Raw genomic sequence first — 20010 nt, forward strand, 5'->3', positions numbered from 1 at the left:
AGAAGAAATTTGTAGATATTGTCAAAGACAGTGAAACATCTATTTTTGATTGGTTCCTGAATTGAATATATAGACAAATAAATAAACAAACTAAAGACTGAACAACATGATCCAATTCATCAATTGAATTGTATTTCATGCTTTTTCCACTTTCCTGAAAGCCTGAATATAAAAAGTTGATATATTGCTCAGAGGTGTACTCATTTGAGTTGAATTTGGTAGTGTAGTGGGGATAACTGAATTAGCTAGATGGTTAGCTTAACATTGACAATAACATAAATGGTGTGGATTTGATTCCTGTTCTGGCTAAGGTAGATTACGGACCTGCCTCCTTTTCCTTCTCCTAACAGTGAAATTAAATGCAAACCGATACTGACAAAACTGGCAAGAAAACAACTCAGGGTGAAACATTAGCGAACAATACCCTTGGGCACAGCATATATACCAATTTGTATCATGGTGTGAATATATTTAGGGCAACCAATTTCTCAGGGTGCCTTGGTACTGTTCACTCAGCTTGACTGATGTACATGTTTCTTTAGCTTCTAGCACTTCTACTGATTCTTCCTCAAATGTCCTTGGCCCAAACATCTTCAGTTCTTCCATCAATTACTTTCCTCCACCATAAGGTCAGAAGTGGCAGAAGTAGGGATGTTCGCTAATGACTGGATAGTATTCAGCACGTTTTGCAACTTCTCAGATACTGAAACAGCCCATGACCTAATGCAGCAAGATCTGGACAATATCCAGGTTTAGGTTGACAAGTAGAAAGTAACATTTGTACAAATATCAGGCAATGACCATCTCCAATCAGTCAGAATCTAAACAACACTCATCCCAACCCTTGACACCATGCATCCTGAATACCCTCTGTGCTGCCTACCTCAAGACACCTCCCTTCCTGAGCAAAGACACCCACTTTCATCAACATTAACACATGCCTCTCTCACTCTAGGGGCAAAACAGCCCATGATAGGGCAGAATGAGTTAATATTGATGGGGAGCACTGGCCAACATTCAGCTGCTTACTCCTATTGAGGAGAGGGCTCCGATTTTTTGCCCCAAGATGCTGACTACGTTCAAATCCTTGGGCTAGTAACCTATGTTGCCCCTGATGTCCTGTGCTGTGGCTCCCTTGACTTATCTGAGAACTGATGACAACCATGACAATCTTCCTGGCTGTGTGCGTGCACTAAATTGCACAGCAATATAGTAGTGAGCCTGGTATCTCTGGCTGAGGGGCAAGGCAAGGCATGTGAGCATCCAGATAAGGTTGAAGTGAGTGAGCATTAACAGTATAGGTAAGCAAACAGAGTTGCAGCCTGGTCTAGTTCATGGGCTGGGTGCCTGCCCCAAGAACATAACGTGCCCTTGCTGCAGCATTGCAACAATAGTTCCCATTGCCCTCCAAGGTGCAGAATTGAAATACAGAGGCGTAGGTGCACTATAATGGTTCTTAGAGGCTGACCCATGCCACATGCTAATAGTTGTGGACATGGTGTGCATGTGGTTAGGATCTTGGCGTGTACCCGGAGATGTTGGTGCCGAGTATCCAACATGGAGGACCTTCAGAGGCAGTTGTGAGTCAGTTGCCCATTCTGACTTCCATGTTGAGAATTCTTGACATCTATGATGCTCATGGTGGATGGCACAATAGAAAGCTGAATTTTAATGAGTTGTGATGTGCAGCTAATAAGGTTGTTAATAAACAATAATCCCCCTAAATAGGCAACTCACTACTGCCAAGTGAGAATCTTGCCTGAACACCAGAAACTTTGTTAAAATAAGCTGTGAGTTGCTCCTGACGTCAAGATGAGCCTCACAGACTTCTTGCACGATGCTGCCACATTTCTCGCCACAGCTAACGTCTTTCACACCTCTAGAAGATCCCACCATCTGACTTATCCATTACATCTTATTACTTATAACTCCTTATCTTGTAGCCTTTTGAAATAGTAAGTTGCAATGGCCCAGCTTATACCATAGAGCCTTTCCATTTTGGCAAATATAGAGATGACCAAAAGTCAGAAGTCCTGTTCCTGAATAGTTTCTTCTAACTTGTCAGGTTGGGAAGGAGGGTGGTGCACATGTGCTTTTTATGGGGGTACAAGCCTCTTAAATTATCAGATGTCTCCACTGAAGTGAGATTTTGATCGGCTTTGAGCATGAAACTCAAAGTGTGAAGGTCCCTCCTGGTCAGAAGTTTATGGATTTATTTTTATAGCTTCGCTAGCCCTTCGGAGAGGCAAGATACCCTTTGGACTTGGTGAAAAAAATAGTCAGCCCAAGCCTGTTTGCTGTTTACGGCTTGCTGCATTTGGACATGGACTACTTCAATATCTGAGGAGTCATGAATGATGCTGAACGTTGCACAATCATCAGCGAACTTCTTCACTCATGATTTTATGTCGAAAGAATGCCATTGATAAAATAGCTAAAGATGGCCGCACCTAAACACTACCCTGAGGAAATTCTGTAGAGACATCCTGGAGCTGATATGACTGACCTACGTCAAAGGGAGTGGTCCAGTATTTAAAGTCCTGCCCTTTAAAATCTTTGAAAAATGTCTGGCGTGTTAAAAAAAAAAGTGACTGCTTGCTATTTCACTCCACCTGTTGACAGCAGACTGAACATTTCCACTGGATTACTGTGAACGACTTTGTCTCAATTGTCTATTATCACTATCTCCTAGTTCACAGTTTAATTGACAGCTGCATATTTACAGATTACAAATGAAATTCATTGCTTGCTGTTCTGGGATCGTACACCTGATTACAAAGTTTTAAGGCTTCATTTAGTTGAAGAATTGCAAATGTGTGGAAATGAGTTTTTATGAATGAGAGAGTTTTCAATATGGTGAAAATAGAGTAAAGGCTGGAAGGGCATTCCAGTTTTGGAAATTTTAAGATCCTGAGGGGTCTTGACAGAGCAGATGTGGAAAGAATGTTTCCTCTAACTGAAGAATCTCGAACTAGGGGTCACTGTTTAAAAACGAGTTGGTGGAGTAAAAGAATTGTCAGTGGATTAATGATCCAGAGATCCGAATATCACTATGGCAGATGGTGAAATTTGAATCAATGCAAATCTGGATTTAAAAGATCGCCTAATGTCAACCACAAAACCATTGTCAATTGTCATGAAAACCCATCTAGTTTACTAATATCCTTTAGGGAAGAAAATCTAGTTTTACCCGTTCTGGCCTACATGCAATTTGGTTGACTCTTAAGTGACCTCTGAAATAGCCATAGCAAGTCATTCGGTTCAAGTGACAATTAGAAATTTTTCAACAAAATGTTGTGCACTTATGCAGATCTTCCAAACCTCCAAACCCTGCAGCTCCTGTGTACATTCTGGGGTGACCTGGTCCTACCCCTAAGGGAACCCCACTTCCCTGCAACATAAATCCAACCTTCCAGGCCATTTTTGCCTGGTTTCTGGAGTCAGGATATGTCCTCACCCTACCACACTGACATTGCAGCACAAAATCTGAGCCAAATTTTCACAAATATGTGACTGTTTTGATTTTACCAACTTTGTTCTAATTTTAAGACTCTTCAGACAAGATTACCTCACTTCAGAGAAATGTTGTTCTGTATCTAATCTTTCACCTTATCTCGCTGTTTAAAACAATTTAAATAGATCACCACTTAAAATCTAACCTCCTCAGTACCATGCAATTTAATCCAGTTGTCCAAATTTCAGCTTCGTCATTTCAACATAAACATCGCCTGTCAATAAAGCCCAAATATCCTTCCGAAGCAGGAAGGTCCAATCATACACAAATTAATTCCAAAACTCCGTTAACATCTTCAGGAATCAGCCATAGTGCAGTAATGACACTCCCACCCGAGCAAGAAAGTTCTAAGTTCAAACCCCACTTCCGAAACATTCAGTTGATACTTCAGTAGAATAGAAGCAAGGAATTAAATAAGCATTCATCAGCTGAATATAAAACTTCCTGTGGCTTAATTTTACAGAAGAGCAGGGAATTCTCTTGATGGATTTTCTAATATTTATTCCCAAACTCATCAAATAGAGGAGAATATCTGGATACTATTACAGTTCTGTTTCCTTTGCAGTGTGCAGTTTAAATGTCACTTTTTTTAAGTTACATCAATGACTCACTTTGAGAAATATTTAATTACCTATAAAGTACTTTGCCTTTTGTTTTTCAGGTTATGAAATGTTCTATATAAAACAGTTGAGCTTTCTTCTTCCTTTCTCCTTCTATTTATACACTTGTGACAAAACTTGACATCCAATAATCTTTCCAAATATGGTCAATTCAGTGGAATTTTGAAAGGAGGCCCAAGGAAGTTTCAATTGAAACTTCTTAAGAGGTGAATTTCCCTGCAGTACATGGAAGATATGTGAAATCAGTGTTTACAATGTTTTCTGGGGTTTTCATAGCTCTTCCACTGAAATTACAGAGGTTGAGCAGGAAAGCCTTGAAAGGAATTCACCCATTTACACTTGCCTGAATGAGTAGATAGGATATCTCATTGGAACCACGGTTCTTCTGACAGTGCAGCTTTACCTGGGAATTTTATCTTTGATTAAATGCTGAACTGCTTAAAATGAATTTTGAGTGTACAATTTCCTATGCAGGTAAAAGTGTCACAAACTGAGCAGCACTGAGACTTTTGAATTCAGTCAAACTGACTTGGAAGATACCACGTATGCCAATGGTTAAGAACAAGTGACCTCTCTGTGAAGCCTGGTTTTTCAGAAATTGTAAATATTTTACAAGCTTACAAACTAGTGAAAGACTATTTGATCTATCCTAATTCATCCATCCAGTTATTTCTTACCCAGTTCCAGGACTTTTGCCTCTATTTATCCACTTAAGGGTTTACTACAGGTGTTACTCATGCAGTATGAAGAAGAATCCCTCATATGAGCCCAAAGATTAGCTGTACCACTTTGAAACAATGTTCAGTAGCTCTATTTCTTGCTGTTTCATTTCAAAGGAATAGTCTCATTTGGGTTACATTTTCTATACCTTTAATAACCTGACAGACCTCCTAAGATGCCTCTTTTCTATCCAAAAAGCTCACGTTTCCCCAGTATTTCCTCATTAAGCAGATCTCTTGACACTGTGGATCAATGGATCAATCTACTGGCTTTTCTCTACACTGCCTCCAAGCACTTGAATGTTTCGCTTGTTTCTTGGCAACCAGAAATGGAAACCGTTTTCAGGGCAGAATCTTTCTTCAGCACTGTACAGTTTGATCATTACCTTGTCAGTTACATTTTACAGTTCCAACTGTATAGGAACTGACTTTAAGTGTGTAAACAAACTGGTTTACACTCTATTGTTCAACATCCTGTTATCCATACTGGTTTTGTATTGGGTGGATTTATTTAGCATTCAGTCTATAAGATTCCAAGGTCACTGAATACTTCATTCTCACATATTTTACAGAGCATATATGTCATTTTTGTCCCTACGTGTAGTATTTTTGTAGCATTTCTGCATTAAAAAAAAAGTGTTGTTGCTCTCCCCCTACATATATTGTGCAATTCATTCTGTAATTTTTTGAGATACCTCCTTCAATTCCATTTTACTTTGGTGGCACATGCAAATGTGACTACTCTACAACATACGCCCCATCATTCAACACTAAAGCCCCATAATGTATGACTAAAAGATCAGAGGAGAATAGGCCTTTCAGCCCATTGTGTCTGCTCCATCATTCAATGAGATCATGGCTGATCTCATAACCCTCAACTCCACTTTCCTGCCTTTCTCCCATAACTCTCAATTCCCCTACTAATTAAAAACCTGTATTGCAGCCTTGAATATACTTAATAGCCCAGCATCGACAGCTCTCTGTGGTAATGAATTCCACAGATTCAATACCTTCTGAGAAGAGATTCTTCTTCACTCTGTCTTAAATGGACTACCCCTCACTCTGAGATTATGCCTTCTGATTCTTGACTCACCCACAAGGGAAACAACATCTCCACATCTACCTGTCAAGCCCCATAAGAATCTTCTATGTTTCAATCAGATCACTTCTCATTCTTCTAAATTCGAATAAGGATTGGCCCATCCTACTCAACCCCTCCCCATAAGACAGTCCCCCCCATACCTGGCATCTCTGAAATGCCTGCAATGCCAGTATATCTTTCCTAAGATAAGGGGGTGAGTAGTGCCTTCTAAACATTTTGCAAAACCTCCTACCTTTATACTCTATTCCCTTTGAAATAAAGGCCAACATTCCTTTAGCCTTCCATATCACTCACCGAACTTGAATATCAGCTTTTTGTGATTTCATGGGTAAGGACTCCCTCTGTTCGGTAGCTTTCTGCAGTCTTTCTCCTTTTAAATAATATTCAGCTCCTCTGTTCTTCCTGGCTAAAGAGCATATCCTTAAATTTATCCACATGATCTTCCATCTGTCAATTTTTTTGCCCACTCACTTAACCTGTCGATATCCCACTGCAGAATCTTCATATCATCTTCACCACCAGCTTTCCACCTAATTTTGTATCTTCCGCAAACTTGTAATACTACTACATTCACTTTCCTCATCCAAGACATTAATATGTAAATATTGTAAATAATTGTTGTCCCAGCACTGATCTCTATGGTACTCTCCTATTTATAGGGTGCATCCTGAAAAATGGCTCTCTCATCCCAACTGTCTGCCTTCTGTACTTCCAACCCCTCCTTAGGTCCCTCTCACACAAGTTAATAACTCCTCTAATAAATACTACCACCCCTTATCAAGCTTCTTACACACTGCTTGGATTTATCCAGATTTGCCATAACTTTAATCATAGAATCCCTACAGTGTGGAAGCAGGCCATTCAGCCCATCTGACGGGCATCTCACCCAGACCCAACCCCTCTATCCTCTATCCCTGTAACCCTGCATTTCCTTCGGCTAATCCACCGAACCTGCATATCTTTGGACTGAGAGATGAAACCAAAGCACTCCAAGGAAACCACACAGACATGGGGAGAATGTGCAAACTCCATACAGAGTCACACGAGGGTGGAATCAAATCTGGGTCTCTGGAGCTGTGAGGCAGCAGCGCTAAGCACTTAAAAGAAGCCTTACAAAAATTTTTTTGGAAATCAATATATTCTCGGCCTGACTAAGACATACCTTAGTTAACACTTCCTCAAAGTTGTCAAAGAAGCCCTTTTTGCATCTTTAGTGAAAGGGTTATTGTTTTCTAGATGATTCTCAGCCTATAGTAAATTTTATTAAAACAACTGAATCTGTAGTTTCTGTCTATTTTATCATCTTCCCTTTCTTTTCTTATCAATACTTTGACTGGTTTTCATTCTTCTGGTACCTTCCCGAGAGTCCATTAAATTTCTCAATGATGGCTAGTGCCTCACAGATCTTTCATCTAGCCTCCCTTTGCATTGTAGGATAAATAACATTTATTCCTGACTTTCATTTGCTTTGAACTCAATTAGCCTGTCTAGAATTTACATCCCATTTATAGTTAAGTAATTGACCGTATTTGGGATCTTTGTTTGGAGAGTCTGTTACTCATCTCTTCCTTTGTGAATACTTGGAACAGGTCTTCATTTAGGTATTTACTATGTTACACTTCTTCTCGAACCGCTCACTCATTTTTGACACACTGACCTATTTCATTTTTATCATTAATAACACCATTCCTGACCGAACAATACTGATATTAACATTTGTTGCTGATATAAAAAAAGCAGAAAGTTTAATCCTTCAATGTTCACAGTCGTGATATGATGTTCGAATGGCCTGATGAATTTCCAGCGAGGAGTTACTTATTCAATCTGTCCACTCACTTCCAAAAAAGAAAGTGTTAAACATTGTTCCTGTATTTTGCTTACAAAACCATCTATTCAGATTATTCATTAACAGTTGGTTTTTGTATCTCTTCATCCTCTTATTGTGTTTCAATTTTTCATTTGTGAATGTTCCATAGCGACCACACTCGTAATCTTCATTTTAGTTAAACATCTCTCAGCCGTTTCTTATTCTTGCTGCATTTCTCCCAACTCCTGTTGCCACCTTGAAGTATTTCTTTTCTAATCCTAGGTATTCTCTTGAATCTTACCTTGTGCCCCCTTTTACCTCTCTTAGGAGTTTTATTTTACTTTCTATTCCTTTTAGGTATTCGTATTTATCACAATGTTTCCCAGGAGGTTCTGGTTTCTATTTCCCACAGGTGGTTTTCTTTCTTATTTCTTCTCCCTTGTAACCCTTTAACCTTAACTTCTCAAATTCTAGCCCTTTAAATCTACATGTGCCTGTGTTAATCTTTAAGGAGATGACCTGAGTTATTGATTTGTTTCTCTTCTTCAATATTTTATTACCTGAGAGCCAGACTTCTGTGCTGCTCAGGCACCTGGGGAGAATTAAACACTTTTTTTTATTTAAGAGTTGCCTAGTTGTACTGCAACACTTAGGGTAGAATCTTCCCAGGCCTTGAACGATGTGGACTATAGCATGGAATTTGGGAAAATTGGGAGACATGTTGGGCCAGGCCCATCTCAATATCAAGGCCAAAAACTTGCATTTTCTATCAAGTCCCTAACATTGGGACAAGATTCTCACTAGTGAATGGTGAGAGGCCTATTAACAGGGATTATTGCTCATTATCAGTCTTGTTACAACCTAACTTCACCACATTAAGGGCCCTGTTATCTCACCCTCAAATAGTAATTAGACATTAAGAGTCCCCAACACAAGAATGAGTGGACAACTGGTGATTCCAGCTCTCTGCTTGCTCCTCCAGACTTCCAACTTCAACACCTGGCACCATGTTTTTGGGGCATGCTCCATTGCAGTGGCTGCACGGTGCCCATGTTGACAGACATTGGCATCCAACATATACAAGCACCACCACATTATCATGGCACAATTGCAATCCACTTATACTCAAAGTTTAGAGTTTTTATAGCACAGACAGGTCCTTCAGCCCATTTTGTCCCTACTGGTCATCAAGCATCCACCTATTCTAATCCCATTCTTCAGTGTTTTGCTGGTAGCCCTATATATTACAGTGTTTCAAGTGCTCACCTAAATACTTCTTAAATGTCTTAAGAGTTTTCAATTCTACCAACCATTTAAGAATTGAGTTCCAGATACCCACAAGGTTCTGGGTGAAGTTGTTTTTTCCTCAAATTCCCTCTAAACCTCCTGCTCCTTACCTTAAAACTGTACCCTCTGGTTATTGAATACTCTACTAATGGGAGATGAAAAGCCCTCAGAACTTCTCAAGCAGACCCACACTCCGCCTTCTCTGCTTAAAGGAAAGCAACTCAGTTCTATCCAATCTCTTTTCACAGCTGAATCACTCCAGCCCTGGCAACATCCTGGTGAATGCCCTCTGCAGCCTCTCTACTGCAAACAGTATTCCAGCTTTGACCTAACTAATGTTCATCATAACCTGTTTACTCTTGTATTCAATGCCTTGATTAATAAAGACAAGTATCCCATCTGCCTGCATGCAACACACTTCTGCACATTAATGCTGCACTTTGAGCACTCTCACTGCAATGCCTGCGAGGACACTTTGCACACAAGAACAGGTACCTAGCTCACAGACTGCACCAGGGAGCATCTTAGAGCTGTTCGCTTGCTCTCTTACATCTACCTAGATGCTTACAGTATCCCTACTTTGCCTTGCCTGCCTTACTGTCTTTCCTGCCTTTCTGTCTTGCCCTGCTGTTTAGTGCAGACAGAAAGTCAGGCAGCTTGACATGACTGTCATCAATCAATGACGTGGACAGTTCGCTACTGGCACAGTCCTATCACAATGTCACACGTACAGCATATGCCAGCAGCCTATGTGGCAAACACACTGCCTGTATGGGCATCAACCAAGTGGCCACGTCTCCAAGCCAAAGCAGAGTTATGCTCAGTAACATCTGGGGAGGGGTGGGTCTACTGACGGTGAGGCGTTCCCAATAAATTCAGTCAAGGGCTTCTTCAAGATGTTAAAATGTCAAATAAACTGGAGAATGGAATGGAAATGGTGGTGGGGGGCAGGGGAGGGCAGATTTGATATGAATGAGTGCTGATGGACAGAGAGGTCAATAATGTGCATACAGCAATCCATGGCACTGAGAGTACATCTCAGGATATAGCAAGAATGGTTGCCTGAAGAGTAATTGTACATCACGGAAATACCTGTGATTCTTGGCAGATCCTGGTCTTCACCGTATATTCCCAGTTACTATCCATTCTGAAGAAGGGTCACTGGACTAACCGCATTAACTCTGCTTTCTCTCCACAGATGTTGCCAGACCTGCTGAGTTACTCCAGCAATTTCTGATATCAGTCCAGGGCAGGGCTTGGCCAGTTGGCCACTTGGGGTAGTCATGGTCAAAATCCTATCCCTGTTGGTGGTTAGGAGCTGAATGTTGGGCATGCTGGCTCACTCTAGCCTGCAGAGGGCCATTTTCTCCTAACAAGAGCAGTGAGATGAAAGTGGCTGGCTCAACTGGTGTAAGTGGGGAGGGAAGACATGGTGGTGATGTGACCTGAGTGTCATTGAGTTAGAGATGCAGAGGCCATGTAGGGTTGGGGGAATTAGCTAGGTAAAAGTCAATGAGCGAAGACATTGCAAGCAACCATGAGAGTGGTAGAGCATTAGCCTTTGCAGGAGGTGGATGCAGTGGCAGAAATATAGTGAGTGCAAACTTGCAACGGCAAGAGGAGCGGAGAAGGTCAATGACCTTACTGTGGCATTGGTGTGCATTCCTCCAGACGGTTGAGACCCCACTGACCTAGGTGGCAACCTTAGGCCACACTGACAGGGTCTGGTATCAAGGCCTTCTCTGGTGATGGCCCTCCTCTGCAGCATCTTATCCACCAGGACCTTCAGGTCCTCATCTGCAATGTGGCTTGCCAAGGACATCTGGTTTCTTAATCTATTGATGTCAAATTTCCCTTATCTGCCATGTGCAGGACCAGATATCACAAACTGTACAAGGCAGGTCCATACTCCCATTGTTTAATTGCACAATGGCCTTTTAAAGATGGCACTGGTGCCGGGATTCCTGGGATTTCAGGCAGCGATGAGTGCTTCTGGCTATGGCAAGTGGGAGAATCAAGTTAGCGTCAGACAACAGGAGCACCATAGGTGGTGATGGGTGGTTAATGAGTCGAGGTTGTGCTGATAGCTCAAGAAAACTTACGAGGCACGTCACGAGAAATCCTCCATGAAAATCAACAAAATGACATTTAGCCAAGATACCATAAGACTCAACTCCTGGTTTCAGGCTATGGGAGTCTTCCTGGAATGGAGCTGTTCCATAATGTCCTAGTTATTGATAAGTAAACTTAGCAATATTCACAGCTTCTGATGCAATCTATGCTCCTCATACAGTAATTATGCTGATATTTTAATTTGGTGCCTGTGCAGGGATCATTGCCAATCAGCTGGATGATTTTCCAATTTTAGGGGGCAACCTTTGGAGCAGCTGCCAAATGTTTGTCCCATTGCACTGATTTTTCTTTTTGCCATTTTTCACTTACAGCCTTCATAGCCCACAATGCAGACTGTGATCTCTCTTTGCTGGTATTTAATACTTTGGCATCTGCACATCCAATGCCTGCAGATATTTTTTTTTCCAAAGTTGGCGGAAGCACTTCCCAGCAGCTGCTTCACTGGTCAACGGACAATCCAAATCGGAATTCAAAGTTCCTGCTACATGCCTTTAATAATAGCTCTTTTCAGACATCTGGCATTCAGCAAAAAATAAGTGCTGTTTGCTTCCACTGCTGTGACTAGGAATACAAATCACACAAACACTACTCAGGATGGGAAAGCAACAATCATGAGTTGAAAAAGCTCTGTGATATTCGTAATTAAAGCATTTATGCATTCATAGGAAATATCAGGATGCACCAGTGTAATCCTTTAAATAGTTTGACACCTTTGTTAAAATGAAGGAATTTTATAGAAAGCTTATTGACACATTTGTTAATAATATTATACAATGAGATTTTACAAAAGGCAGACTGGACTGCATATCTGTCACGGACAAGGAGAATTATGTGCCTCTCATGTACATCTCTGCTTTATTTGAACAGGAAGCTGATGGATATAGATCCATACAGTTCCTTATGAGTTTGTGTGGTGGATGCCAGAAAGAACATAATAAAGGTGCCTGACACTTTGTAATGTGAAACACAAAACTAAATAAATCTGCAATTTCATTATCACTAATAGTGTATTCATTGATTAACTTAGCGTTAGGAGCTGCACAATTTATATCAGTTCATTTTTCAATTTATTCATTTCACTTCTGGGTGTGCAGGATTTTGCATGCTCACCCACATTTGTTAAAGATACAGTGGTTTCCCAGAAGAAAAGGTTCTTTTATTGTTGTTAAATCAATGTAAAACAGATTGCAACACAGGGTAATAGGGAGCCTAAATAGTGAACCATTTTTTTAAAGTTACATTTGCTTCATGACATTGAAAAAAATTCTCAAGGAGATGAAAGGCTTATCCAACAGGCCAAGGACATCTGCTTTCTTATTCTATTGACAAAAAGGAAATTGCAAGATGACTGACATCTTCTACTTGTTTTATATTATTATTTGTTAATGTACAAAGCTTTCAGTCACATTTCTGAAGTTTATGAAGACATGTTAAGAAACATTGGAATAGTTGGAACAATACTTTTAGCCATTTGCAAACAGTTTTAAAAACACGGACTGTAAGCAAAAGACAAAATTATAGAGGGAGGGTTAACAAAGAAAGCATCGCTTTTGTTGACTTTGTACAGGGAGTAAAAACATTTAGGGACATAATATTAAAGTTGTATTGAAAAAAATAAGAAAAGCTAGAAATACCTGGCAGCCTCCACCTGTACCTGAAGGACAAAGATTAGTTAATGTTTTGGTTGGCACGTTGTTTCAGTGCAGAGATGGGAGATATACTTATGTCAGGTTACTGGATTAATTTGGCCCCACCAACTTGATTGTACATTCTGATGGAATACCCCATAAAGCTAACCTACATTGCTCCTCTGTAATTCCCGATTTCACCACATTTACCTGTGTGCTTCACTTAACAAGAAGGACTATAAAGTTGGGCACTTTTTCCTTATTTCATCATTTTTCTGCCTTTATACTCTGTTTTGTATTTTTTTGCGTTTCAAGCTGGCGCCAGAGAGTGGCAACACGTTTCACTGTATTTTTGTAACAAGACACACGTGACAATAAATAAATCAAATCAAATAAACGTATACCATCTGTATGTCGGCTTCTTAGATTTGTGAATGTTTGCACAGTTAGTACCATTTTTATTTGTTGCATTCACATGGGAAAATCCAGTACCACAATCACCTGTAAGGTTGTGTAGTATTTTTAGCCAATAGCGGCCAGATATATAATTTAGTTTGAGATAAAGTATTGATGGAATATACTGCTTTGGTCCAATATCAAAATAATTAGAATCAATAATAAATGTAGCATTAATGACAGGAAAAATAAAAATCCGTTCATAAGAATCAGTTTGGTGAGTGGCAAGTTTTTAAGTGTCAATGTCTTTCCAGAAGTGTAGTCTGTCACTAGCCTTAAATTAGTTATTACTAGGCTTAAAATTGAAGTAAGGTAAGAAAATAATTTAAATTTCTTCCAGCTTTACATGGGGTAAACAAGTTATACTGGTTAGTAGCTGATTAGGTAATTGGGCAAATCAGTTTGGATTTGTTCTTACACTGTAGCTCCAAAGACTAAGTACAAGCAGAGTGGAGATTTCAGGCAGAATGAGTTTGTGCTTTAGATGCAGTGAGAGGAGGCTTTCTTTTCTCTTCACTTTTTGATTTGCTCTATTCAGTATCCAGTGTCACCTGACTCCTACTTCAGTACAGCAGAAGGAGCTGCTGGTGGGTAACTGGTAAGCTATTCTGTGTGTTATGAATAATTAGAATGGTTAACTGGTTTTTGAGTAGTTCAGCCAAGTGGAAAGTGCAGCTTGTGTAAAGTAGAAAGTCATAGATGTACCATGTGTCTGAGACTAACAAATCTGCAGGAAGTCTCATTGTCTGCACAAGCTTGAGCTTTGATTTTAGAACTTGAGTTACGTCTGGAGTCATTGTGGTGCATCTGCAAAGCAAAGGGCAATGTGAATAGTATTTTTAGAAAAGTGGTCACACCATAGCTTAAGGATATGCAGGCAGCTAAATCCAAGTGAACCAGGCAAGCAGTACAGGAGTCTCCTGAGATAATCTTATTTGTAAATTACTTTTGCAATTTGGACACGTGAGAGCAATAGTTTCACAGAGGAATGCAGTCAAGTCATCGGCACCACTGTACACAACTACTGTACAGAAGGTGAGAAAGAAAAGTGGAAGAGCAATACAGATAAGGGATTCCCTAGTTAGGGGATTAGACAGGCTCTTCTGCAGCCATAAACCTATTACCAAATGGTAAATTGATTCCCTAGTGTCAAAATCAAGGAGGTCGCAGAATAGCTACAGGATATTCTTCTGGAGGAGGGTGAACAGCCAGAGGTCATGGACTATGCTGAATGTTTAGACCAGACTGTGCACAGTGAACATGGTGGGACAAAAGGAAAACCATATTTAACAATCTTGTTGGATTTTTTTTTGAGGATGTTACTTGTAGCATTGGACAAACGAGAACCGGTGTATTTGGATTTTCAGAAGGCCTTTGATAAGGCCTCACACAAGAGGCTAGGAAATAAAACCAGATTGTATGGAATTGTAGGAAATAAATGAATGTGGATTAAGAATTGGTTCTAAGACAGAAAGCAGAGATCATTCTCAGGATTGCAGGCTGGTATTGACGGGTCACTGCAATTCCGCAGATGTTCACCATCTATATAAATGATGTGGATGTGATGTCTCCAAGTTTGGTAATGACATGGAACTGTGTGGGAGCACAAATTGTGAAGAGTGTGCAAAGAGACTTCAAGAGCACATGGGCAGGCTCAATGAATGTGCTAGAATATGGCAGATTGAATATAATGTAAATATGTATTGTTATTCACTTTGGTAGGAAAAAAGGGGCAGAATGTTTCTTAAATAATGAGAAGTTGCAAAGCATGGATATCTGAAAGGATTTGGGTGGTCTTGTCCATGAGTCACTTGAAGTTAGTACGTAAGTGCAACAAGCAATTGGAAAAAACAAACAATACATTGGCATTCATTTCAAGGAAATTTGAGTAAAGAAGTAAAGATGTCTTGTTACAGTTGTATAGAGCCTTGATGATACCACACCTGGAGTACTGTGTACAGTTTTGGTCTCTTTATCTACAGAAGGATATTCTTGCCAAAGAGGGAGATTAATGAAGGTTTACCAGACAAATCCCTGATATGGCAGGATTGTTGTACGAGGACAGATTGAGGAAGCCAAGCCTTTATTCTCAAGAGTTTCAAAGGAGAGGTAATTTCATTGAAACTTTCAAAATTCTTAGAGCATGACAGAAATAATAGACAGGATGTTTCACCTGGTTGCTCTCTCCTGAACCAGGAGACATAATCCTAGGATAAGAGAGAGGACATTTACTTCACTCATAGGGTACAGAATCTTTGGAAACTCAAGCATTAAGCAGGTTGAAGAAACTGGCAGGTTTCTGGAAACTAATGATTTAAGGGATGTGGAAACCGTGGAAGAAAATGACATTGAGCAGATTAACAGCAATGATCTAGAATGGCAGGACAGGCACAAGAGGCTGAATGGTCTACATCTATTCCTCTGTTCCCCAGGGTGACCATGTGTTTTCTCATAGTTGTAAGTAAAAACAAAGGGTCAATATTAGATGTTACAACAGTGAAAGAACATTGAATTGACAGACATGGTTCTACCATCGTGGATAACCTGAGTGGATTCAAAATCATTGGAATGAATTTCAGATTGTCTGTGATGACCTTTTCTCCCCTGTGGCGCAAACATATCTCACTGTGACAAAAATTGAGTACTTTATCTATAATTTATAGTTTCCCACTCTGCACTATTAATTTTTGCCTAAAAATAATGGGATAGAAATTGATATCCAATACAACTGTCTCTTAGGTATTAAGTGGCCACAATGATAAATTTAGCTGTGGGACAGGCCAGTACCAATTGCTGCACGTTTGTTCATAAGCAAGGGGTTAAGCATCGCAAAAAATCCATCCACACAAGCTTCTTCGTTCAAAACTGACTTCAGGACGCAGATTTTCTTGGAGTGCCTTAAATCTTGATGGCTAAATCCCAAATTAAAATTTAATTCTGATGTAAGATAAGTGGAGTTCCAGAGGAGTGGACAATCTACCTATTTTTTGCTTCCAGTTGCTCACTTCATTGCTTTAAATCCATTCGAAAAGGTTCAAGAATGGAGTAAAGAAAATCAATCGGCATAGCAAACCAATTCTCCTATCAGACCATTGACTGTACCCATTTGAATCTCCTGATGGAAGCATCAACGTGAAAGACTCAAACTCAAAGTAAATCCAGTGCTCCCTGGATTTCTTTCTTTGCACCCACATATAATCATTCAAAACTCTGGACAGGAATAATTCCTCTGAAGTTCACTGTTTAGTGTAATATAAAGGATACATTTACAATTTCATTATGAATAGCAAAGCTGTGCCCTGGCCCTCGGGCATAGCATACAAAAAAAAATCAGGATTTCTCTGCGCTAGTGGCTTGCTCACAAATGTTCAGTGTAAGCAACAGCATACCTCGCATGAACAAGACAACACTGACTGATTACATTCCCATCATGAGCTAGTTTGTGGTCATGGCATGCTTCTTCATGGCTCTGACAAATAATCTATCCTTATGCAGCCTTGAAATTGCTGGAAAAAAGTTAAAATGGAGGGCCTGGAATTCTTGGAGAGATCCTGTGCTGCGGAGATGGCAGAACAGGCATTCCACCCAGACAACTCTGAAATTTCTGATCACTTTGGAAATCCTATGATTAGAGTTCTTCAGCGTTTTAGAATGGTGACCTCACAAATGAGAAAGACTGGGGATGTGTGATAATGGGGGCGATGGGAGTGAATAGAAAACAGGTCAAAAATTCATGAGATAACAAGGTGTAGAGCTGGATGAACGCAGCAGGCCAAGCAGCTTTCGTGGTCCAGGAATGCTGCTTGGCCTGCTGCGTTCATCCAGCTCTACACCTTGTTATCTCAGATTCTCCAGCATCTGCAGCTCCTACTTTCTCAAAAATTCATCTTTCTTTTGCTGTCTGGAAATAAAATTTATCACCAAGCTCCAGGAATCTTAGAGTCAAAATATTTGAAAACAGAATTACTCTTTACTGTTATAAAGCATAATAATTAGCAATAAAATATGACCGTATGCTTACTTAAATAGTTGACCATAATGCACAGATAAATGAATCTTATCAAAATTATCCAGCATTCTCAGTTTCAAAACTAAATACCTTCCTAAATGGCATTGACCTTTGTGTGACTTTGAAAGAAATAATTTTATTGTGAACCTCCATTCTTGATTAAAATAGTCATTTATTATGTATGGTAGACCTGTATAGGTGCCAGCAGTGTCTTAGTAGTTCTCTCCATTGTCTTCGGCACTATTTATTCCTCAAACAATATTATTAAAATTGATGGTTAGTTAGTTGTAATCACAGCGTTGCTTGTGCATCCATGCTCTGCAAATTGTCTGCCGACTACATTTCAAGAACAACTTAATTGCAGTAAAATGCTTTGGGATGTCCCAAGATCACGACAGACATATAATGCAAATCCTTCTTTGAACTTTGTATTTTGAAGGTTAAGGTCAATGAGGACAGGGGATGTAAGGGGTTAAGTACATGGCTGTATGGTTTTCTGAACTACATTTCCACTTTTTAATTTAGGTACTGCCATTTATTCCATTTCATATTTTGTGACAGATACTGTAGGCACTTGGCAAAGGAAGTGTTTATGAACTTGTAAGAAAAGCTAACAATGGCAATGAACAGCTTGCACAATATCTAAGTTTTATTGAACAGACATGTACCTTATGTCCATTACACCCGAAGGTGTTATAAAGTAATTCCCAAATATTCGTATGTTCAAAAGGGTAACTATTTTCCAAAAGATGAGATTTAATTCGTTTGACAAACAGCAGTCTTGAATTATAAATTATGCTTTGGAGCAGGGTCACCTGTTGGGTTAAACATTGCTAGACACATATAAAAAACATTTTTTCCTTCCCTGGAATGAAAGAGATTGCTCATTCAAATACTGCCATTTAGCATGTCTTGCTTTAATCCATGACTGAGCTCCAGGAACTTTTGTCTGGAGAAAAAGCATGAACTTAAGTGGCTGCTCTAAAGAACGAGGATTACTCACCATCGTCTATGATTGTCACGACAACCCCAGAGCCAGTTATATTTTTCTTCCATGCTGGCATCACATTGATGTCAAATCCCTTTGGCCCATTTGTCTGGCCAGTGTTAAACTGTAAAGAAAAATATTAACTATGAGGTTTACAGATGTTTTGTAGCACCAGAGCCCAGGAAGTTCTGAGAAGAGATGCCAAGAAATGCAAACATATTTTCTAAAATCTCCCCAAGGCAATCAGGAGATTTCAAAATGCATGAATTAAATCTAATGAAAAGTACAACTGCACCCAGCCTGCCATCACAAAGTTTATCTAATATTCTACTTTGTGCTGTTAGTAATAATGAAATAATACACCAGCTTTTCACAAACCCCATGCATATTTTGTACCTCTATCCATGACAAAAATAATAATCAGGTATTCCATTTTGCTCAACACAGTAAATTCAAGTTAAAAGATAGCTCCATTAAATGTACATTAAAACATATTTGGTGTCAGAGAGAATCGGAATACAAACAAAATAATGAGTGCCCGTAAAACTATTGAAACAATAGTGATTGAAGCAGTCAACAAATTGTTGCACTCTTCTGGTGTTAATTTTTCAATATCAAAGACACATGAATATTGAAAATACACAGTACTCTAAATGTTGATGGTTTCAGGGGAATATTTATAACTTCAACGAAACAAAAATGTGAACAAAATAGTCAAAATGTGAGTCAAAATAGTCCCAAATGTATACACGATTTGATTTGAATTCAGGAGTGGTATTGGTTGATGGTAAAATGGGAAGGCACTTGTGGTCAGAACTTGGGGGAGATCATTCAAATATCTTGAGCAAAGACATACCTAGTAAATTTTAGCCACCTAACCTCTTTATTGTGGTGTAGCAAAAGTCATTAACTAGACTTTAGATATTTATACATGTGGGTATGAATCCTTAAGACATATGAGATGCAATGGCAGTTGTCAAATCTAAGATTCAGCGCCTGAGTTAATCATTACCAATTTTTCTGACCATCCCTCTCACCTGAATCTTTGGCAAGGTTGCATCCAACATCAAACTGATTTGCCATATAAGGGTCAATATAGACTCAAAACTTCTCAAAGACAGAAAAAGAGCAGTGTGCTGTTGCCTGTTTTCACACAGATGTTTGCACTCACAGGCATTCTGTTTAACAAAATGTAGCAAAAGCAGGAATAAATGGCCAAAGTAGATTCCACAAATATCAACAAGATTCTTCCACAATTTTTAAGCTCTGTAGTAAGGCACAAAGTTACCCAACACCACAACACAAATCCAGGCCTGGAATTCAGTATAATGGAAACAAAGAACTGCAGAAATCTGAAACAAAATCAGAAATTGATCAGCAGGTCTTGCAGCATCTGTGGAGAGTTAACATTTCAAATCCAGTGACCATCCTTCAGATAACTTGACTTGGGTTGGCAAGGAGGTGGGTGGTCTAAAAAAATGGTGGTGACATGGTGCAGCACCTTCAACCTTCATAATAGTGACGGAACAGGGCATTTGATCTCATCCAGGCTCCTATGTACACCAATTTACATCCTCAAAGGTGTGTGAGAAACCTGACCCCTCAAACCTTTTTTCACCTTCCAAGGGCCAGCCCACATTCTCACAAAGAAGAGGAAGGCATGATCCTGAGCACACGATCTAAAGGAAAAGGCAAAGAGACTTTGAATTGAGAATTGAGACTTGGGCTGAAGGAGACTGCGATTTTC

The 20010-nt window shown here is 39.6% G+C and overlaps 1 protein-coding gene across 1 annotated transcript in view; it reads right to left on the minus strand.

Moving 5' to 3' along the window:
• The window catches only part of LOC109933936 (PC3-like endoprotease variant B), a 746762-nt gene that overhangs the window by 377550 nt on the left and 349202 nt on the right, over positions 1-20010 (minus strand). Inside the window, exon 6 of the mRNA XM_048598131.1 lies at positions 18279-18387. Within this exon, the coding sequence (XP_048454088.1) occupies positions 18279-18387 (109 nt within the window). The remainder of the gene's footprint in view (positions 1-18278; positions 18388-20010) is intronic.

The sequence above is a fragment of the Rhincodon typus genome, chromosome 6, assembly GCF_021869965.1.
Source record: "Rhincodon typus isolate 14 chromosome 6, sRhiTyp1.1, whole genome shotgun sequence".
NCBI classification, from domain to species: Eukaryota; Metazoa; Chordata; class Chondrichthyes; order Orectolobiformes; family Rhincodontidae; genus Rhincodon; species Rhincodon typus.